The 24,594-nt window shown below is 35.5% G+C and overlaps 1 protein-coding gene across 2 annotated transcripts in view; it reads right to left on the reverse strand.

Annotated features, from left to right (window-relative positions):
- Positions 1 to 24,347, reverse strand: part of LOC145675755 (lamin-like) — an 82,821-nt gene extending 58,474 nt beyond the window's left edge. The window contains exon 1 of one of the 2 annotated variants that reach the window (XM_081746421.1): positions 23,715 to 24,347. In XM_081746421.1, coding sequence (XP_081602547.1) covers positions 23,715 to 24,118 — 404 coding nt within the window. In that variant the 5' untranslated portion in view covers positions 24,119 to 24,347. The remainder of the gene's footprint in view (positions 1 to 23,714) is intronic. The other variant, XM_081746411.1, reaches the window with a different exon arrangement.
- Between the last annotated feature and the right edge of the window lie 247 nt (positions 24,348 to 24,594).

Genomic DNA, 24,594 nt, shown 5'->3' on the forward strand with positions numbered 1-24,594 from the left:
TTTAACAACTGATATAAAGAACTTAAAACAAGATTACTTGAATAGGGAAAAGTTGAAAGTGAAAAATATAGACAAACAGATCGAGATGGGAGAATAAGATGGAACGGTCACGAGACGAGAATGGAAAAAAATGAAATGAAATCTTTAAGTTTTACGTCCCACGGTTATGCCGGTTAGGCTAAAGGAGACGGTGATAATGAGAGATGAGTGAAATGGTGGAATGAAAAAAGTGGGAGGAAACGGGAGAACCCCGAGAAAACCCACGAGCACGGCGGTTGTCCACCACAAAGTCCACACGGCGCGAGCTGGGATCGAACCAGGGACCCCAAGCACCGAAGGTGAACGCTCTACCACTGAGCCACCGCGCTCCCCAAGAGACGAGAATGGAATAGTAAAGGATAGCACGCAAAAGACTCAGGGAATAAATCCGAGAGGTAGGTCAAGTAAAAGATAACTGCAGAAAATCAAGACAGAAAGGAGGGCGGGAAACGGAAAAGGTGTTTAGGGAAGAAATGTAGAGCGAAAGAGCGAGATGCAAGACCTTGACCAAACATCCAAACCGGATGACAGCAGAAAAGGGAACAGGATGAAGGAGTGAAAAATTCAGTTATCTGACATTTTGTATTAATACCATTTTTTAAATGGAATGGAATACAATCGTCATCGAAATGTAACGAGAATGTAAAATTGCAAATTGTACGCAATTTTAAGAACTTTTGTTTCCCCTCCCTGTTCGCTTCTTTTTCTGAAAAAGTATAAACTACACACACCACTCGAAAAAGTAGTTTTAAAAAGAATTAAACAATTGCTAGGCATATACAATTTAATCCAGCTGTAATTAACGATTCTTAATAATATGAACATATCTTTGATTCGTACCTGTATTCTATGGAGTTGAATTAACCTTTTCAACACCGATGTTACTTATACGCAGTGTTCGTGGGATTCGAATCATATACACTACACCCACCAGTAATGGAATCTGAAACAAGATGACAAAAAACACATACGGAAGGCGCTGACCTCCTGAGAACGAACACTGGTACAAATTATAGTTCCCTACCGCTGACAAAAAATTGATGCGAACTGTTATCTGATTTTTAATTGGTGGCCCAATGTTGAGTTAAAATAATCAACAAAAGAGCACCCTACACAAAGAATACCCAGCGGAAGACACAGGATTAACGCAATGTTAGCCTACAATTTTACTTATTAGTACGAATTCAAATTATGTTTTGTCGTAAGATTTTTCAAATAGATTTTAGCGCTATAAAAGCTCACTATTCGAATTTTTAAAATTACTATGATTCAAGTAATACTAAATTCAACTCAAAGGCCGTACTTTCACTAAAGGAAAATCAGGGTGTGTATATTAACAAAATCAATTTCATGTACAATCCTTGATCTCTAACTATCAGTCCGTTTTCAAAAAATGAATGTCAACAATCTTTCACAAGATACACGCACAAACTTGTCACAGAATAGACTATTCATATCGTGTGTACATTATAGTTATGACATTTATTAACGGAACTGAATTCCCTTTTTGGATGACCTTGTTCGCTTCCGCACTTTTATATTTTCCCTTCTGAAATGAGCTAGAATAGTCACGAAACTCTCATTGGATTACTAGGTAAGGATTTAAATAAGGCAGAAAGAATGCTTAGTGAAGAATGTATGTGAAAAAATACTGTTCCCAGTATTTTCTCTTGTATTTCTTTTAGTTCTTGTTTACTATTTTTAACCAGATTCGCCTCCTAGTTGGGAACTGCAATAATGTAGTATTTCCTCAATGACCCTGGATCTTTATGAAAAAAAAAAATGCATTTTGTGTAGCTTATGTATAACTAACACAGTTACATTTTGAATATATAAAATTTCTAAATTCCCAGACAGGAGTTCATTTGAGAGCAAAGGCGTTGGAATCTTTCCCTCCCCCCATAAAAAAAGGGGTGGGGTTAATTCACATACACAACAAAACCCAAAAAAATCCATCTCCTACAATATACTTTCAAAATTTGAAACAATAACTTCAAGGCTCCTCGATAAACTCTCTCCCACTTTTGATTTTCGTAAATAGCTTGAAGAGAATGAAGAATATCAGAAGTGAAGCAAACAAGCCAGATAGTACCTACAAAATGTTATTAAATAAACTAATAACGGCTTCTAGACCTTCGTTTATGGTCTAGAAATATGGGTGCACAGTTTATAACATCATAATTCTTAGGCAGTCAAATGTGGACACTGTTAAAGAAAAAAAAGGTCTTGTAAGCAATTATTAGTTAATATAATATCGTTTTGTATATATATTATCTGTCTCACTTTCTACATTTTTATATTCTTCCATCTTTTTATGTTATTCACTATTTTTTACTTTTTTAAATGGAATGAGCTTTCAGTGTTACATTCGAAAGAATCATGAAGCTTTCTTCCTATTCGCGTCTTTCTAATTCTAAGATATCTTCTCCATGCACCTTGCTAGCTGTTTTACTAGGACGTACGTTCACCAATATTATGATCGTTTTACAAAATCCAAATTCTTAAAAGATAATATGTGTAATCTATTCTTTCAACCTAATCACACGTTTGCATGTACAGTTGGTAAGTCATACGTATCCTTATTTCCAATTTTTCTCCATTATCTATCTGATGTAGGTGTCCAATATTGAGCCATTACGTCTGAACCCACTCTGGTGATTTCACCTATATGTAAACACGGATTTCGGTGTGCTTACAGAAGTTGGACGTATCTAGTAGCAGGTGCGAAACAGCTATGTTATTAGTTAATTACTAATAGTCCATTCTTAAATTTACGAGTTACCAACTATTCCTTAATAAGAATCTATTTCTTCTACTACATTAAGAAAATGGATTGGAGTTTAGCGTCCCTTTCAACACCCAGGCCATATGAGACATGAAATTATTTATTAGCTTGACGTGAGATCAGAACGACAAACTCCCACCGGGAATCGAATTCGGGTCTGTGCGGATAACGAGTACGCTAACTACATACTCACAAGGGAGCTCTGAGAATTGATTTGCGGATCCATCTGATTGAGGAATCAGCTGGAGTAGCTCCCGGAGATTAGATATTCCATTACTTTTTAGAAGAAACAGTTTCTCGATCAGTTTCGTTTCAACAATCTTATCTTTCACCGAGTGTCTACTCAAATTCCAAAATGAAATTTCGTGACCTTTTCTCTCCCAAACCATAAAATTTTGTAACATTCTGAAGAGCAAATTTGGGTGCGAATTGGGCCAAAGTTTCATGCATGCGATAGAAACGTGCTTTGCTTGCGATTTGGTAGGGTCTAAAGCCGAAAATAGAAGTTTTTGGTGGAGAATTTTGACGTTTTACAGAACAAAATTTTCCAGCCTATACATATTTCTCAAAATTAAAAAAAAAAAATCGTGACCTAAAAGCTAAATTTCGTGACTTTTTCTTGACTTTCATGACAGTTTTCTGATTTCACGACTTTCGTGACCGATAGACACCCTGTTCACGTATTATCTTACGTCTACTACCCATTTCAGTATTATATATTGCTGAAGTCAGGATTAATCGTTGGTGTGAATTGTTTAATTATATTTTTAAACAGTAAAATACAAGTGCTTACACTCCTGTTATAACATTGGAAATCTTCTAGGGTTTTCTTTTTTTTCCTTTATCACTGTGCTTTTATAAACATTGGGGCCTATAATACAAAGTAAACAGCAGAATTAAGAGTAGCTTTGCGTTCTCTTTTCTTCGTATCTTTCACGTCTTAATGTAACTATTTATTTTGTTCATTCTGGTACTTACACTCATCGCCCACGGTTTGTGTTTATCCATCTTGTCATGATACATTTATTTACAGTTTCACGGATGTACTTCCCATTCGACAAGTATTTTCTGCCACGAATGCACATTACAAAACCTTAAATCAATTAGTGACAATCTGGTATTGTCCCTTGATATCCGAAACTCTCACCAACCTACCAACATCAAGCACTTTCGGAAGGAATTACTGCCCTCAAATAATAATAATAATAATAATAATAATAATAATAATAATAATAATAATACAGTAGAGTCTCGTTAATTCGAACTTGGATAATTCGAAATATTGGATAATTCGAACCGAAGTCCATTCCCCTTGAAAACTGTATTGAAAACAATAGTAAAATATCGTGGATAAATCGAACTTAGAACCTATGTTTTGGATAATTCGAAGTAAATACAGTTGAAAATTTTTAATGTTGGACAGATGTAAAAAGAGAAATACAGTTATAACGTGTTTTCAGTTATCCAGATACAGCCACAGAGAATACAAAAGATAAATAGAAAATCTATGTAATTATAAAGATGAAGGTGAGTTGGGGAAGAAGTAAAGATAGAGAATGTTTGCCAATCTAATCTTGTTTCAGAATTGGTTGAAACTTTAAGATGAATTATTGATAAAGTCAACCAAATGTTATTAATATCGTATTCCACGCAATACATGAAATTCAGGATTTATTGACCGTACAAAAACAATCAAATTTAAGCAAATGAGGTTTACGATTTCTTACGAGTGAGAACAGAATATTCACATTGTTACTGGTGTTTAATTGTTTGGGCTATTGAACGTATGTTGCAGTGTTGTACGTAAATATATTTTCCATTGTACACGTAGTTTGAATTATGTGGAGTGAACGTCGTTTGTTAGTTTGCGGTATTCGATCACGCAAATAAAAGCTGCTTGAAATGTAAAGTCTACTCCATATGAATATGTTTTTGATGCACAGTACTTTGGTTTGTTGTTAGATATGTGAAAATGAATGTTGTTGGATAATTCGAAGTTTTTTCGTGTCCCCTTGGACTTCGAATTAAAAAGAGTTCACTGTAATAATAGAAATATATGCAATGTATATTCGGAAATTTCTGGAGGTTGCATTCTTCTGCCAAACTCAAAGAAATTTAGTATTCTCCATATCCTTACTCTGGCAAAGGACTGTAAATGTTAAAGAAATACAACACTTATATAACTAGAATATACTTGAGTTTTCTCCTCAACAGGAAGTTCACAACTATTTTGACCCCATCAGATCTGTATACACTGAACTGCATACAAACTCTCTTGCACCTGTCCCACAACACGCATTACATGTCATATTATCCATATTGTAGTTTACATTCCAAAAGTGCATTTAATTTTGCCAACATCACGACAAATAGCGTGGATATCAAACAAATAGATCGCACTGCACTCATATCAAGATACTCACTATCTAAATATAGCGGACCTCCTCTCACCTGCTGTTAACGAAAATATACATTATTTAATGGCATGAGGTAACACGCTTGACATTTGATTTATTTCGAGTATTCAACTGTGGATAGACACGTGCTTTTGGCCTTACTCGAACGCTTGTTTCATCTCCCCGCACGCACGCTCTCAAAAGCAGATGTTTGATATGATACACAATGCAGCTGTTAGCAGGAGGCATTTTACTGGTAGGGGACGCCTTCAGAAGACCCATCTGGTTTTGGACAACGCCAAGCATCACCTTTTCCTTGTTATGGTATCTCAGTTAAGTTTGTTTCTTCACTTTAATTAGATGAAAATTAATTTTGAAAATTAATTCAAAAACATTACTTCATTTATTTATTGACAGTATTTCTTTTATTTTATTTAAACTGCTAGTCTGTGAGGCCATTTTACGCTATACTCATTAACACTTGACAACAATTAGAAACATAGTGGAGTCGACAAGAACATACCAGCGATGTTACTACTCTTGGATCCAATACGATCTTGACTACTGTAATTTAACAAAATGGCATATCTCTGTTTAAAGCACTCATAAAAACTGAAATAAATATGCTCATTGTGAGCATAACGTAACATGGTCTGCAAGAAATTCAAGTTGAACTTTTTCCCCATAGGAAGAAAGAAAAAAAAAAAAAAGATCGACCATGGTTCATAACTAGCTGCATGTATTGGCCATTAGCTTTATAGTTATGGGGACATCATTGATATCCCACTAAACCCTTTTCAATCAATTAATTAATCAAATGATTTATCGCATCATCCCGGTATTCGTTAAGTATCCACCAAAACACGCTCAATTTTCATTTTTTTAAACTTATAAACAGGTCTAACGTTCTTGATATTTTGATGGATTTTTTTTAAAGAAGGCTGCATGATCTTCCTGATAAAAAAGAAAAATCAATTTTGCATCCTATAACAGAAAACATTTAAAAGTTTGCGGGTTCAGAACAAGCATTATGAATTTATTACTGGTTCTCCTTTCGACATGAGATAGGAAAGACGATAATTACACGTGCACGAGCAGATTTTTTCGCTCCCTGCTTCACTGTACTGAGCCAGGTATAGAACACAACACATTCTTTCCTTTGCTCAGGCATGGCGCTTCCCTGTCGAGCAACAACATTAGAATGCAACGCTGCACTCTGTGAAGGGTGAACGGCATCTCTAAGAATGTGTATTCGTCTGGTTCATGCCAGATTTGATTTAAAAGAAAAAAAGTAAGTACTGCGGGTCTTGTGAAATAACACGTTAACCAGTTAAGCCACTTGTGGTTGTGGAATATCTTAAGGTTTACAAGTGAGAGACATGTTCAACACACGGAATCTCTCACAATAAGTAAAATAGTACACAAAATATGTAGTGGAGATTATTAAACTGACAACACACTACCGCAAGATACTTTAGAATAATAAGGCAAGGATGAAATTTTAAAATTTAACTGGAAAACTCTCGGTTCAAACAACTAAACTGCGATATTTCTACCGTATTATATTTAACAATTTGACAAAAGCCAATAAATATTGGAATGCTTCAGGATTATTTCCACCTCATTTCAACAGGATTTTATAACGATTCGGTATATGGATATTATAAATCACACACATACATATTATATATATATATATATATATATATATATATATATATATATATATATTCTAACAATTAAGATACAAATAACGTAAGTAAAAGGCTAATAGTCACCACAAGAAACATCTTGTGGTGACAGAAAGTACTTTCGAAGAACATCGTCAGCCTAGGCACACTTCGAAAAGGATTTAAAACACAAAAAGAATTTTAAAAATGTACGAATGTAAGAATCTCTTTGTCACTATAATTAGACATATGTTAATAGTAATTCACTTGTCACTGTTCACTGTAACAAATGAATTACTATTAACATATGTTTAATTATAGAGACAAAGATTTTTACTTCGTACATTTTTAAAATTCTTTTTATGGTTTAAATCCTTTTCGAAGTGTGCCTAGGCTGACGATGTTCTTCGAAAGTACTTCCTAGAGATAAAATTTGTTTCTTGCGGTGACTATTAGCCTTTTATTAACAGACGAAAATCATATTCACAAAGAAATTAAATGTCGACTAAAAGCAGGTAATTTGTGTTACTATTCGGTTCAAAATCTCTTCTTGTCGCGAATTCTGTCGCGGGATTTGAAGCTTAAAATATATAAAACGATAATCATGTCTGTTGCTCGGTATGGCTGCGAAACATGTTCGCTTACTCTGAGGGAAGAACATAGACTGAAAGTATCAGAGAACAAGATCTTGAGACGAATATTCGGACCCAAGAGGAACAGGAATGGGGAATGGCGGAAACTTCATAACGAGGAACTACATAATTTATACGGTTTACCCAACATTGTTAAAGAATCGTCAAGTCTAGGAGGCTTAGGTGGGCAGGTCATGTAGCTAGAATGGAAGAAAGTAGAAACGCTTTCGAAGTCTTGACTGGAAGACCATTAGGAGGACCTAGGCGCAGATGGGAGGACAATATTAAGATGGATCTCGCAGAGATAGGAATACAAAGTAGATGCTGGGTCCAATTGGCTACAGATAGAAGTCAGGGGCAGGCTGGTAAGAAATCAATGTAACAGCATTGCTCACAGCCCAAATTTCTTGACTACTAACCCCAAATTTCTTGGCTACTGTTTAATGTTCGCAGTGGTTGAAGCGCTATCAACAGAACTTTAAAAGATTTCTATTGAGTTTGAAGTTACAGTAAACTATTTTCTTTCCTTTACAACAGTATGGATATTTTTTCGCAGTCATTACATTAGAGACAAGTACACTATTTTGAATGAAAATGACGACTTTGACCTGCCTTCCTGTCAACATAGTAAATATGTTTTTAAATATTTGATTAAATTACTTCGAAACGCATTACGAACCTTCGACAAAACTCTCGCATTCCCTAGCGATTGACCTATTTACAAAACAAACTTCAGAAATGATCCAACAGACTTTCTACAAAATGCAAGCACAGCCTGTATGCACTATCGGCATGCTCAACTTCCGAGCTATTCTTGATCATCCCAATACTGGAACAAACCACACTGAGCCAAACAAACTTAAAACGGAAAGACAAGGTGACCTACTTCTTACGAACGGTCGATAGAAGGAAAAGACATTGAAGCTTTAAGTTCTACAAGGTAATCAAAACATTCCAGACAGTGATGCAACAAAAAAAAACTAAACATAAGGCAACTTCAGATTCTGTCTTACGTTTTTTTTTTTTTTTTTTTTATTAAATTATGATTTTTATAATGTTATTTTCTTGTAAGGTGTTTACTACATAAAAATAAACATAACGTATTATTGCATAAATTTTTATCAATCGTTTCCAATACGATAAACCACGTTTAGATGGAACTAAAAATTAAGAAGTAAAGCATTCGCTAAAAATTAAAAACTTAAGCAAAAAAGCACAATTATTTTTTAAACTGAATTTACTATCCAAAAAATAACTAGCTATTCAAATTGATAAAGATATGATTCTGTCAGAGCCTGCCTCCATAATATCCTCTTTATGTCGGACAATCTTAAAAAGTGAATTCAGCTAAATTCGATGCTGGATGAAAAATGCATATATACATAATCACGGATTCGATTAGTTAAACTTGCAGTACAGATCAAACCGCACTACTGGAATACGTGCTTATGTGTCGTACTTAACCAATTGTATCGAACAACAAAGTCAATCATTAACTTCTGAAAAACTATTATCTTTTCATTAAGGATGCTCATCAGTCTCACACCCTCCTTTTTATCATTTCTAAAAAAATATTCCGAAAACCAAAGAAAATCTAAACATTTCTTTACGTACTCTAAATTAATACACCATAATTTCGATAATTTGAGTTAGACAGGACCAGGGCTACGAGAGCCACTACAAAAATTCCGCGACATGTAATCCTGAAAATACACACTTATATTCCACCTATTACATCTTTATAAAAAAGCCTCCTTTATATTACACAGTTTCACTCTTCTAAAACAATCCTGGAAGCACTGGTACCACTCCACCTCAAGCACTACATTTGAATTTTCTTCGTAGGTGTTGAAAGAATCTTCAAGAGGAAATCGATACTCACGAAGTTTCTTCATCACTAGAGCAAAGGATCACGCAGTGCCAGGTCAGGACTGTACGGTGAATGGATAACGTTTAATGGGAATGAGTCCGACAACAGACTGGAAGAATGAGACGAAGCGTTGTCGTGATGTAACACGAGCTTTCTCAAACCGGACCTGGAACGACCTTCCAGCATTTTACTGGATATTTTTGGAAGACGAACATTTGTGCATCATTTTGAGTTCACGTGTCCGTTGATTTTCGACAGGAATTGTAGTCACATGCGCACTTATTACGAACGCTGCCATCATTTTCTTTTCCACGCGTCTGACCGCTTGATTTAAGTGATTCCGAGAAAAAAATCTAACGGATAACTGGTGCTTTGTTTTGTGGTCAAACACTGACAAATTAATGTATGTCATCACTTAAATATCGAAACGTTGTTAGCCTTCATTATGAAATTTCCAATGTTGGATTTACTAAACCTGTTGGCTCAACTCATAGCACCCTTTAATCGTGAGTTCAATACTGGATGCGAACAATTCAAGCACTTTTCTTTACATTCGCTGGGTTCGATTTCCGGTGGAGAAACTTGGTCGAAAAGGTGTAACAACTATTTCAGGGGAGCCATCCTACGTAAGGTTTTTCCTCATTCACACCAGCAATTGCCGGAATGGTATTTAACATACAGGTCCCCTGGTCGCTTTCTCCCCCCCCCCTTCTCCCCGGCCAGCCGAGGCTAGGTACGTCATAAAACAACTCGTCATATGTTATTTCAGTCAAATTACTTTTAAAATTTTCGTTAATTGTTCTCAAAAACTCATAGCTATGTTAAAATGGTAATAATGCATGGCCAGCATCAGCACATAGGACCTATCTAATTTTCTTTCTAACCAGCTAACAAATAATAACAATGAACTCGACCTTTAACTCTTCTGTATCATTTTGAATTTTACACAGTGGTTTATAAAAGCGCACCGACGACTGCAAAGCGAATGTCACACTGTCTTTTTGATATCGGTATGTCAACACTTTTACCAGTTTTTCCCCTTTTTCTGCAAGAAATTCGTAATAGCATCTTCAACTTTAAGTTGTCCTAAATCAACTTTTAATTATGTTTCACTGTTATAGTTTGGCAAAATTTCCTATCAGCATACTACCCCACATTATGCTACCGAACAGCATACACACAAACACCCACATACATACAAAAGAAACGGACGTATTCACAATTTAATTAAATATTCATGAAGTTACTTACTTTGCAACATTTTTCTTGTTTAAACAAGGAACTACAACAATCACTACCCTTCTCTGTACATTAAAAAAAGAAATAAAAGTAAAAGTATTTAAACTACACAACATACAGCACAAATCACTGGCCTCGTGTTGTTTCCAACTTTTTATTACATAATCATTTAATTTAAAATACCGTTAACATAATGATCGCCAGCATGGAATGGAAATTATAGATTGGAACATGAAGGGTTCTTAGAACACGCCAATGACATCGACGGTGCAACGTCGATCTGGTCACGTGACATCGATTTCTCACTCAGTGAATGAAACCAGCATGACGTCACAGACAGCAATGTACTATTTCACCGGAACGGATGTCTGAATTACTCAGGTTGCTTAGCAACAAAAATTAAACTACACGCAAACAAGCACGGCGGCTGTGTTGCTACTCTTCTTCTGTCTCTCAGGGTTTGCCCTTCACGCCAACACATGAGGCATTTCGTATTAAATTAGGTTTGTTATGGCAACCACAGAGATACAAAGTTTCCAATTTGCCCAACGATTCTTCTTATTAGATCAAACGCTTCGAAAATTTCTACTTAATCTCCCTTTACAGTTCTCAGCAAGAAACGATTTATCTAATTTCCAATATATTTATTTATTTTTTTAATGTAGCAATATCTGAATATTCTGCTCGAACAACCGCTGTAGCGAAATAATACAGCACATAGGCCTACTTTGTACTATAGTTCCATGTTATTTTTCCTACCGCGTTTCATGGTAGCATATGGACAAACCACAATTTGCATTCCGTTCATGGAAATACCTAGCATTTACGCTATCCAGTGTATAAACGCTGCTGTTTTAATCATCTCATGGCTTTCAATCTATACGTTAAAATGCTACGTTTACATGTCTGTAGACAATTTTTGGAAAATGGTATCTCGGAAACCACAAACTCAAGAAAGATACCATTCTCACTGATCGATTGCAAATTTAGTGTAGATTGCTCAGTTCTAATGAATATTTAATATTACAAATTTTAGGGGTACATTGGAAGTATTGAAATTTTAAAAAGCATCATATCCTACGCGTTATACATTCCAACACCACGGGGTTAGTATACCTCTCCGGCATTTGTTTCATGACCAAATGATAAACGAGGGATAACCATTTCTCCAGTCTAAGATAAATCTTTATTGTTTTGCCCAATGAACATCATCCATCACTGACATTATAACTGTGTGTGTAATGTACGTATTTGCTTATCACATACTGCACGGAAGAGGAAAGAAAAAACTGATCATCACGAATTAGACATTCCAACCGGAAGCAGGCTCAAATCTTGCAAACGGTACGAGATATTGAAAAAACAATCGAAAAAATCTCCCCTTTATGATACCCCTTGCCGCTTTTTTTTTTTTTTTTTTTAAATCAAGACGTCCTTCACTTGGTCTGTAAAGGGATAGCCTATGTACAGATGTTGTGAGGAATGATGAGATTCATGCTTATATGTGAATGATACTCTGTGTAGAGAACGCAGGTTCAGCTAGTGTATAATGAAAAAACATCGCCGGTAGGTTAAGCTTTACCTGTCACATTCTGAAAAAAACGTAAACCATACAATGATGGATAGTTTGTAACAAATATAATACCCTAAAATACACTAATGTTCCAGTTTTTAGACAAGAATGAAGGTATTTTGTTCTCAGAATATTACAGTGGCAGCGATAAGTGCAAAACTATGACTGGTCAAGTGGAAATGTGAAAAGAACCTAGAAAATTCCTAGGAACATAGAAATCACAGAACTCCATAGCGAAGTAATACACCACATGCTTTGCACTATAGTTCCGTGTTTCTCTAACCATGGTCCACGGACCACAAATACTCCTCGAGGCCTGTCCTTGTGGACTTTTGATTGAACATTTGTAATAATAATAATAATAATAATAATAATAATAATAATAATAATAATAATAATAATAATAATAATGTCAACAACGAATTACACTACAGCTGAGAAAACTATAAATTATACAAATACAATAGTGAGTAGAACATTCTTACTAATAAAAATTATCCAGATTTGAAAAAAAAAAATATTTAAGGGACGATCCTACAGTTGAAGTAATCTTCCATCATTCGGCATCATATTTTCTTGTGAGTTTCAGTACCATGATAACTTACTAAGCCTACTGTTTAGGCTGAAATCACCCTTTCCTTCCATGAGAAAAAAATACTTAAAAAGCTCCGCTCGCTTCTGTTGCACAAAGCATCACTAATTATTTAATTTCAGATTTGAATAATTATTAGTTTCTTACCCCCAATTGGTTTGGAAGTGCTAGATTCATTACAAAAAAAAAAAAAAAAAAAATCCTCAAAAGTTAAAATCCTACTCGCAAATTGAACTAATCAGAAAATTTGCCGTGAAAATTAACTTTACTGTGGAAAGAATTGTGTATCAGTATATTGATTCTAGATTCACCTTTTCTGAATGAAAGGGAACTCCTTTTTCGGAGCGTTTGAGATCCCTGCTCCGCTGATTAGGCATAAAAAGAGTGAAAACTGGTTTTAAGGACCTTATGACCTTGCGTTTCCGCAATTCACGGAGGAACAGACACTTCTTGATCGTAGTAGGTGGAACATTCCTAAACATGTAAACCTAACAATAAATCACAGAATCTTATGTAATTTGGGCCTTGATCCTCTCGTTTACATTTATTATTGTCTTTCACATTGCAGTCTACTTTTAATGAACGTAGTGGAATCTCCTTCAGACAGCATAATTTTATATCCTGAAATCAGATATCTCCTCTTTTGAAGGTTCTGGAAGGCTAACATAGCGTGAAATTTAAAAAAAAGATTTCGATGCCAGAAGAAAGTTACAGCATCGTTCGTCAAACATGGCAGAAAACAAAATCAAAAATACTTTTCGATATCTTTCTCATGACTGCTGGTGTAATCTTTCAAATAATCACGGAAGGTGAGAATCAAGAAAGTTGTTTAGCACTTACAACACAGTTTTAGTCATAAAATCCAAATGCCAAACATTCAAAGTTGCATCCTAAGTATTATGATGACATTTATAAACGTTATACTTCCCTTCCATACTTGCATCTTATTATGCATGGTTTACTTTGGGCAAGTAACCCATTAGCAGAGAACTCACTTCTGCTGTGAGAAGTCCCTGGTTTGATATCAAGCCCTTCGAAGTTTGTATTGCTTTGTCGGGGGTTCTCCCGTACTTTTATTTTACGGACTCTTCCACAATTTCATCGTCACACTTATCTTTTTTAGCTTCTTTTTAGGAGAAAAAAGGAATAAAAACGTGGAAAGTTAAACTACTGATTTAGTTTTTTTTTTTTTTTTTTTTTTTCATGGATCACTTAACTAAAACCATACACCGAAATCTGCCCAGTTGGTATTCATGTAAGTAAACTTATGGAAACATAATAGCACGTGATTTCACAGATAGATAGCCAAGCTAAAGAAGCGGTTAAAAATATTATACTGTAGTTGTTTGAAACTTAAAGAAAGGCAAACAGTTGATCAAGATTAAAATTAAGTTTATTCGACTACGTGCTGAAGCACAACAGGTGAAAAACCAAGGTTGGCAAAAACCATAGCTTTTATTGAAAAAAAGTTCTCTTTGCTTTAATTTTTTTTTTTTTTTTAATAATTTGCTCAATGTATTTATACGTATTACATATGAACAGAAAGAAGTTTGTTTCGCCTTGGTGTTATGCAACAACGGGGTTCTGCTGAAAGGGGTCACATAAGCTTACAGCGGAATTCAAACAGCTTCTCGGCTTATCCGAAATTGTTCTCCATTTGGACTCAAAATCGGGACTAATTGGTCACAAATGCGATGAGTCTGCCGACTCACTCACGAAGGACTCCTGATAAAAATACGTTGTATTGATCTTTACATACTTGTTAATATAATATTGTCAAGAGCTATTCAGAAGGATAAAAAGATAAACAGTTGCACAATTGAACCCATTATACAGAATTATATATAAATCGGGAAACTCCCGCCTTAGCCATTGGGAAAACCCTGTTACTTTAAATGTGAAGCAATAACGAAAACCCGATATTGTTTGGCATATAAAATTTTATGGTCAAAGTATCAATCAGTACGCTAAAACTGAGGTATATTAAATTACAAATTTAGTATGGAGATATCATTCAATTAAATTAAAACAAAGTCTAATCCAAGCTGATGTTGGAAGCTACATAGACAGTCGATAAATTTTGCCAATTTCTATCAGTATATTTAAGCAACCTTGGCTTTTTTATAAAACAGGTATTCAGGCATACAATTTGGGTTCGTTTCGTGTGTTTAGGCTTAACATCCTTACGTAATACCGAGGTAAGAAGACGCCTTCCGCTTAGTGACATCCGAACCGCTACTTGGTTTACACTTGAAAGAAGGGTTGTGGTTCAACAGAGAATTGAACATGGGACGCATTGATTAAAAGGTGAACAGGAGATAAAACTAATGCAGATGATTTGATATGTGGAAACGTCACCATTAAGCTCATACGATTTAAAGCATTTTTCGTTTTTTTTTTTTTTTTTAAACCAGTTAAAAAAAAAAAAAAGCAACCTTGTGACAAACTAATATATAATTCAGGATATTAAGCTAAAACTAATAGACAGGATTTGTGCATATATGAAATATAATGTGACCCTTACTTTATATACAAGTACTATTTGTATTTCTGTAGCATATACGTAATATGCATAACGTCCTATATGAAAGTCAATATTATATATTACATATTCAACACATTCTCTCCCGAAAGATACAGTATTAGAAATACGATAACTTCTGAGAATCGAAAGCAATTTGAAAGTACCTATAGCTCTCCTAGTCAAAACCGTTTCCGCTGCCTTACTTCCGTATTTTCGTACTGATTAGCTACCTTTTTAATTCAAATGCCTCGATGTTGGGTCAATGCCGAAAATTTTGGGTAGCATCAGGAATCATAGCCGGATTACGCCCAACAGACAATTTGAAGTGAGAGTAGGAGATCACTCAGAAGCTTTAGATCTTGCATTTTGCTATTCATGTCCCACTTAACCCTAGGACACAGAAAGGTGGCAAGGCACCCCCACTAGTTTGTTTACTTAAGAAGGCACATTGCACATTTTGTATTCTTAGCTGAAGTTATAATCTACTATTTAACTGACGTATTTTTGTTGAACTTTCAGTTGAGTTTTTGTGGCTTATATTTGTTTTAGGGTTCCCTGTCATCCCATATGCGTATTATCGAGTTTTTCTTTCTTTCTTTCTTATTTGACATTAGCCCTTCTCGTTGGTCTAGTAGTTCAGTACGCATGCCTTTGGTGGACATGATCCGGGGCACAGTCCACTAAAGGTATGCGTACTGAGTGCTTCCCAGTGGAGGTACAAAAAATTAATTTCACAACTATTCACTTTCATTAATCATCTAGGCTTCTTCAGCCTAAAGAGTATTAACTATGAGACGTTAAACAAAAAACAAAACATTATTTCATTTCTTCTTGAAATTCTGTAATCACTGTTCAGTTATTTAAATTAAACAGCTATGAATTTTTGGACCCAATTAATTACTTTCTAGTTATTAAATTTTGAAGATCTATATCGAAGATAAAGTCGAAATTTAATCGGAAGATATGAAACAGACGTATCAGGCCTAAGTGAAAATGAAGGAACCAAAGCTGATTATCATGGTTATATATCAAAGAATAACTGGATTCAGACGGACCATTGAACTACCTAATCGAACCCCTGCACAATACAAAATGTTTAGACACAAACAAAGTAAGGAATGAACTGTATCGAGCTCCTACCTGACTAGTGGCAGCAATTGTGCTTGACTAACAATTTCCATTATCTCCAAACAGCACATCAGAATTTAAATAAACATTTCTGGCAAATTTAGTTACAAAACTAGCAAATAAGTAGCTGGGGTTCTCCAGCACCCATCTGAGTATTAAAAGGAGCAGAAACTGTATATTCCAGGGATAACATTCCATTTTTTAATTTTAATTCCCGTACAATAAATCAACAAAATGTGAAACAATGCTGAACTCCATCATACAGCTGTGGTAACGTAATCATGCCAAGCGTTGATTTTAGGTGTGACGTCATGGCGGAAAAATGACGCAACATGACGCTGTGTGTGAACACACGGCATCCTGTACCGGAATAGAACGGCTTCCACCAAATGGGTCAGCCCACAACATGCTCTCCTACATGATACACACAGGGAAAGCACTTCACTCGTGTAGCCAATGTACTACAACGAAAGAAAGAAAAGAAAAGAGAGACGTGGAAGGTAAGAAAAAAGTAACTTCACACTTCAGAAATAAATTATTTCATACTCTATCTTATCACCACAACGTAAACGATAAAGGTTCTGAGAAGCATTACGAAACTTCTAAAACATATAGTTTATCATCCCGTACTACTACTTCCGGCTTCTCAACGCGTTACGCCATAAATGTAGGATTCATAGATTCCATCAGTACTGGCAAATACTCTTGGAAACTCCAAAACATTCTTATTGACAGCAGAACTCTGTATAACATTACGTCAATTCGAAATTACCCTACTTAAAAAAAAAAAGAATAAAAGCACAGTCGGCTACATTGCCTATTTGATTATTTGGTATTAAATGCAAACGTGTCCAGCAAAAATGCTATTTTTATATAAACAAAACTATTTCCATATTTCAAGGAAGATTGGAGAAAGCAATACTCCTACTACAGACAATTTCAGCATTCTTCTGATATGACACACAAAATAGTCACAATGGCTTTATCGCAGAATAAATGCCTTAATTACCAATATTTTGGGTTGTTGGTTGGAGTTAGGATTACTTTTCAGTGCAATGTAGCTATATGAGAAGTGAATTTACGGTCTAAGGTGTAATCCGGACCACCGTAATGAGTCCAAATTTCAAGGCTCCTCCACTGAAAATCAAATCCGTGTCCCAGTGCAGAAACGGTGTGCAAGCGCGCTAGCCACTAGACCAGCAAGAGGGGGTTAATAAAGCAGAAACCCGTACTCCCTTTGAAACTGAAAACTGCATATTAAAATCGAGTATCGCACAGATACATTAAGTGCAAATCCATCGACGAACTAGGTTACCTACATAGTGACCACTTAAATTTTGTAAAATAATTTATATCTATACCACAGTACGTCCAAAATACTTGGGAACATGAATGGCATTGGTAGATTTAATAGAAGTAAAAAATGGTGTACTCAATGAAGCATCCAAATGTTACAACGGTATACTGATGCTACGCTTGAATAGATTCTTGTCATATTATTTACCATGCGTATTTTCTTTAAAGCAAGAAATTATGCTACTATGAGTAGAACTACATACGTTTATCGGTGTTTCTCAATTATAGAGAAAAATGTTAATGTTTTCTTAAGTCTATGTTAATATTTCTCTTAAAATCCACTACTTACACTTTTTAACATTCACAACGGAAATAGCCACAAATACCTATGTTGTCTGAACACATTTTATAATTATGTTTCTGCGTTATTTTAATATATAACCTACAAAAATGAAATGTTTTAGTTCCACGTCCCATTTATGGCTGTTAGACTAAGGGAGACTGATTAAGGCAAGTAAATGACGTTGGAAGAATTTGTGGAATGAGAAAGCACGAATAGCTCGAGAAAAATCACGAACACAATGTTGTCCACCACGAACTTACTTGACCGGAGATCAAACCAGGGACGCTAAACATCAGAGGTAAGCGCTCTACCACTAAGCCACGTGTCCCCCGATGAGAAATATTAATGGTCTGAAAACTAAAGTTGAACCAAAACATATCAATCCTATTTGTTCGTTGTCACGCATATTTTGTATATAATAAGAATAATAATAGGTTAATGGTTGTCGAGCATTGTTCGCACGAATTTTGCGTGACTGGCAATTTGAGTTCGAAAATATACCGTTATGGAACTGCAATGAGTTCCATTTAGCTCTACTGAGTGATAATTCGGACTATAGATTAAAATGAATAGTCTTTCCTTACTACCGAATCATCCCTCAGCACATTATCATGAGAAGTATCTGGAACTAGGAGCACACTGTCTCTCGTCATGTCTATTAACACTTGTGCCGTACAAGGCTACGACTATAGCAAGTCTCTGCTTTAAACGTACTGACAGAAAAAAATTAAGAGTAAACAAAGGAAACTGTTTGTTATTGGCAGACATGTTCGAATGAGCCAGTATTGTGTCCTGGTCAATGTTTCGAACATTACCACACGATTGTTGAGTTCAAAAAGCAGTTGTTTTGTAACGTGCGCTTGCAAATTCCGCTGACATAGGCCTATTAGCTGATAAATCTTGTGACATTCATTATTACTGGTTAGTATCCACAGTATATGTAAAATTGTAATATTAGTACCAAAAAACTATTTTTTATATCAATAATTATATTGCTCCTGTAGTATAGAAACGTACCCGTGCTGGCTACCAACCAAAATAGTTTGTCCTCTCTGTTCAAAGGATTAAAGTATTTGCATGAATTTCCAAAGCAGTAGCGGGGGATTACTACTCATTCGCACCGTTGATCAAACCCGGGCCACCCAGTACGAAGATACATATCTTACCACTTACGCTACCCCTATATGACACCAAACCAACTAGATTCTTGTAGATCACAGTTGTGGAAAAAATACAAGGACATCTTTTTTAAGATTATCATTTACCTCTTTTCACATACTTCCATTAAAAACTCAAGTGAAAGACCACACGGCACAAGAATTCCCTGGTTCACTCGTAATATTGTTAAGATTGAAAACATTGTATTAATTACCAATAAATTACACTTTTTAACTCTCAATTATACATCTAATTGTGTCACTCAAATCATTTGCCCTCCTCAATACAAGAGTCTAGAGGCATAATCTCAATCATTTTCGGATTTAACCGATTTATACACATATACAGATCCTGACGAAATTACACCCTCAATCAGGTAGAAAGCCTAAACTAATAATAATTCAAACAGACAACAGCAAACACTGTAAGTAGTTACTAATCACAGAACATACAGGGAAAATAATATCAAGGATACGACTCACATCTCGTACAAAGTAATTACAACTGAAACGTAATATGCTTTACTCTGCACTTCATGCAACCGAAAGAAAACAGTACCAAGACAGAAACCCGAATACTTTCAATACTCAAGGAAAGTACATTTGTTAAGTGTACTCTATTTATTTATTTATTTATTTATCTATTTATTATGTCCAACATTTAATGCACTAGACTCTATGCAACTGCTCTGTTTCCATGTTCCCTGACCAGATCGGACAACTCACTGGTAACTGATCTCGCTTTTCAGAATTTTCTTTTGCACTAAGCCTATTTTGTTAATACGGTAATGTAAATTCCTTGTACTAGACAACTGTCAAAAATAAATAAATAAAAAGGTTTTAAGGAACCTAAAATGGAATTTATGGCCAAGTAATTACTGAAAAAGCTCGTTAAAACTAAACACACGTTATAAATATTGAATGTCGCAAGAAACTACTGTTTCCCATTGAATATTCCATTGCTGAAAATCAGTTTCTACAATTTTAAGGGATTATTCCTCACTCCTAGAGCAATCTTTCCAACAACAGTAACTCTTTGACTAACAAATTATGAAACTGTCGTACATATAGTTCTGTAGTGTCATATCCTTCAGTAGCAACATTGTTCATAATCAACTCTTGTACTTCACTGTCCGTGATTATAAGTTATGGAATTCACTGTTCATGATTATAAGTGATGGAAGTTCAACATGAGTTTATAGAACAAACACGATACATAAACCTAGTTAAGTATTTCGATTACGATTAGGAATGAGATTTCTGGGCTTTGCCTGTTAGCCTATCACGTATGAGAAATGACGTCCCTTGGCGGTCACACTTCCCGAGGAATTGGGGAGGAAGAAAGAAATGGAAAAGTGCCCTGGGACTATTATACATTTCCCTGGTGTGAATGAGGAAAACCCAGGAACACCTTACTCAGAACGGTTGACCTGAAAAAGCTGTTACAATTTTTTGACCGAGTGTTCTCATCGAGCGAAGTAGTTGGACACAAATTAAGAATTATTTCGATGGATTACTACCACAAATTACAAACATCAATCCACATTTTATATCTAGCTATCAACTAACTAATTCCGAAGTTGATCACCCAGTCTTAAAAATTCATATTCCAATTACGTTACAAACTAAGAGCATGTCAATAATCTGCACGTAAGAAATAAATATAGGCTATATATTCTTGTGCTCAGAGGAATCAGCTTAGGTTCCATTTAATGTAATTATTTTCGTGTCACTTAAGAGTGTACTTTCAGAAACTATAGTTGCAGATTACTCATCATTCAATAATAAATCCTGAACACAGTGTGCGAAACTTAACTCTACATTTTACACCCTAGCTTGCTTGCATTTCAAAAGACATTTAAAAGTGCAGCATACCTGAACATTTCACAAATAAACACTTTTATACACATAAGCATCATCATGTTAAGTTTTTGGAGGACATCATCGTGCCAATGGATTTTCTCGGAGTTCTCATAGTCATTTATTTTCATTAATCATCACCCGTCTCCTTTAGCTTACAAGTCACAACAGTTGGACGTAAAACTAAAAATTTCGTTTCATTTTTTCATAGACATCCTCACTAGGTTTTGCTATAAGGAATATCACCAACACTCCACTATGATCAGGATTGCTACGAAACTTATTTAAAGCGGAAGACTAGGTTAATAAAATTGAAGTTAGGTTTGAAGCTTGTTTATTTTCTTTACGAATTATTGGGCGAGATGTAGTTAGCGATTTAATGAAAAATATATTCCTTTCACTTAAAAAATCCTTTCCAACAAATCATCAATTTTGATACTGTTTCAGGAGTTTACTTCCGAATACTTCCACAAATATATACGCCATGATCATTCACAACGTGGCTCTTTGTTGTCATTTCAGATTCCGGTTCCTCAAATCGAAAATAACAGCTTTCTAGATGTAAACTACGTTACATAGCTATGAAGGAGTAGAGATCATAGCAACTTTTAATAACCTACTTATAATGAATACGTCCCATGTACGCCAAGCAAAATTTAATTATATTATTCCATTCATTTTGATTTGCACTTCGAAATGAATAAATTCATTTGAATGAAGTGGCAGACCACTTAAATCTCAATTTAGATGGTATCCCAGTTTTGTAAAATGTACGGAAGAAACAAATTATGATTTGAAAAGAGGAACAGATAAGAAATCCGAATATATGTAGATCTAGTAGCATGCGTAAAACGCGAGAATATTGGATATACGTCTGCACGTGTAAGCACATATGAAGGTATTGTTAAACATGTAGGTGATAATAAGCAGCGTTGTAAATCGTGATCCTCAATGATCGAAGAATCAGAAAGGTGTCAGACTCATTCCACCTGGTGAATAAAATTGGAGATTGTTTATTTTCCGTAAGGTAACGGCAGTGATGATAGTGTTATGGTATGACGGAACTGAATGTTGTACTCAAATATCAAACAAAATTAAAACAGCAACTTCAATTACCTGACGTACGAAAGGATAAAACATTAGGGTTTCAAGGAATTCCTCATATTCCTACGATGTAGGGAAAAAATCGCAATTTTCAAGAGTGAGTTACTCAGACGTGACGTTAATATGTAAGAAATGGGACGTGCATAACATAAACAAAGAGAAATGAATCAGTTGAAAGCTTAACACGGTAGCCTACTGCGGTAAAGTGAGACGTGAAATAAGAAATTGGCAGTGAAAAGTTGCAGAGGAAAGCAGAAAGAAGTGAAAATACCAGTGGAACGTTAAGTTTGTTGTATTGCCAGAGTTTACGCGCAACCCACCACCGCTGCCGCGCCTGCTCCCTACATGACGCAATTCCTTGCTTCCATTCACGCTCCTCTCCCTACTGAGCTGTCCAGACTCCCTTCGATGGCATTCGTGCTGTTTATGGCCACCTAGTACAAGTTGGTTAGTGTTTAATGCTGAGCCAGAGTGTCTACTAAAATTCCGAAATTAAATTTTGTGACCTTTTCTTTACCAAACCATAAAATTTGTAACACTCTCAAGAGCGAATTTGAGTGCGAATCAGGCCGAATTTTAATGTATGCAATAGAAGCGTGCTTTGCTTGCGATTTGCTAGCGTCTAAAGCCAACTACAGACATTTTGGCGGTGAATTTTCATGTTTTACAGAACAAAAGTTCAATTTCTTGACCGTTTTCTGATTTCGTGACCGAAAGACACCCTGTGAGCCCTTCTAAAGTGAATCTGCGCCTATTGACGTAACTTCTCCCTTAAGAGACAAAGACAGTAAGAGTGAAGAAGGTAATAGTTAAGAACAGCTACTTCTCATCTCCCGTGCACGAGGATACATCTTACTGTTGCACTACCTAAACACCCTAAGTACAAGGGCAAGAACTCAGTCTATTACCTCCTTTTTAACATCCTAGATAGTCATTGAATAATTCCTGAAAGTATGGCGTTTCTCGTCCTTCCCTAAATGGGAAGTATGGCTCCTTAACTATAACCAGAGTGAATTTGCTGCAACTAAAAGTAGTTCACATTTCATGAATCCAACGTGAGGGAGTTTTACGTCACGATTCATATTTGCAAAGAATGTTAATACTGTCTAAATGTTTAATTCCCGAGGAAATACAAGACATTTAGCTGTAAGCATTAAGGAAAAAACTTAGTACCTGCATTTTCCTACTCGACATTGTAAAAAATTCTGTGAAATCTTAAAAAAAAAAAAAAAAGGGGGGGGATGTCATGTGGCAACCCTACACATACGGTTTCAGACAGAAATATAAATACTTAAAAATTATTCTTTCAATCTTGCAGAACTCTTGAATAAAAGATTATCCGTTGAATTACAATCATAACGCCGGTATCAAGTGTAGAGGCCCACTGGTCATATGTGACTTGAGTGCTGTTGGTAACGCCCACTAAATCGATGTTATAACATATTATATTGTATTTATATATACTTTAGTGTAAAACAGAACCTGACAATTTTAAAACATACTTACTTCAAACGCAGTTCATCATTTTCTTCTAACAGCCGTTTGCAATCAAGCTCCAATTTGGCACGTTCTTTAGCAGTTTCATCCAATAACTTCCTTGCATCTGACAATTCCTGCTCATACATAGACTTTATGTTAGTTACTTCGCGAGTTACTGTTTCTTGTGATGTCTGAACTTCACGTGTAAGTCTTGAATTTTCAGCTTCTAATTGCCTCACTCGATCTATGTATGCAGCTAAACGATCATTCAGATTCTGCAGTTCTGCCTTCTCCTGTAACCGGCTATGCCGGGTTGGGCTAAGAGGACTCGAAGGTCTTCCAGGTGATGTAGAAGGCCCAGGTGTCGGATTTTGAGATGTTACAGACGAAGTAGTAGTTATAGTGGTCTTTCTAAGCGATTTGGTCGCCATGGTTTACTATACTTTCAGCAAAACTTCAAATCACAACACGAACACAACTCAATTCCCTCACCACCACCACACTGTATCAAGCTAACATGGCCGAAACCCGCCGTTGTGGACACGTGATGTATGACGTCACTGGCACTCCCAACACTGCCTGAAGTTTGACTTACCGACCAACCAAGCGCGCATAGCAAACAGTTTCGAAGCAGATGCTTAGAGTTATTTGTTTACTTTTACTCTAAGGTCGTGTAGCTTATTTTAAAATCTAACGTCATTACTTATCAATTAAATATGAAACAAAAGCGCACAAAAGTAAAATCTGATGTTACTAGTAATTGAGCTGTCAACGTTTCGACGAATTGAATCTAATATGAGTTACTTTTTCCCTCTACTTTCTTGAGAATTGCGTAACCCATACGTAAGAGTTGAGGGAGTGGTTCAGAATTCAAAACAAGGGTATGGAGATTAACTAATATTTACTT

This window comes from Thermobia domestica, chromosome 2 (assembly GCF_964235325.1).
Source record: "Thermobia domestica chromosome 2, izTheDome1.hap1.1, whole genome shotgun sequence".
Classification (NCBI taxonomy): domain Eukaryota; kingdom Metazoa; phylum Arthropoda; class Insecta; order Zygentoma; family Lepismatidae; genus Thermobia; species Thermobia domestica.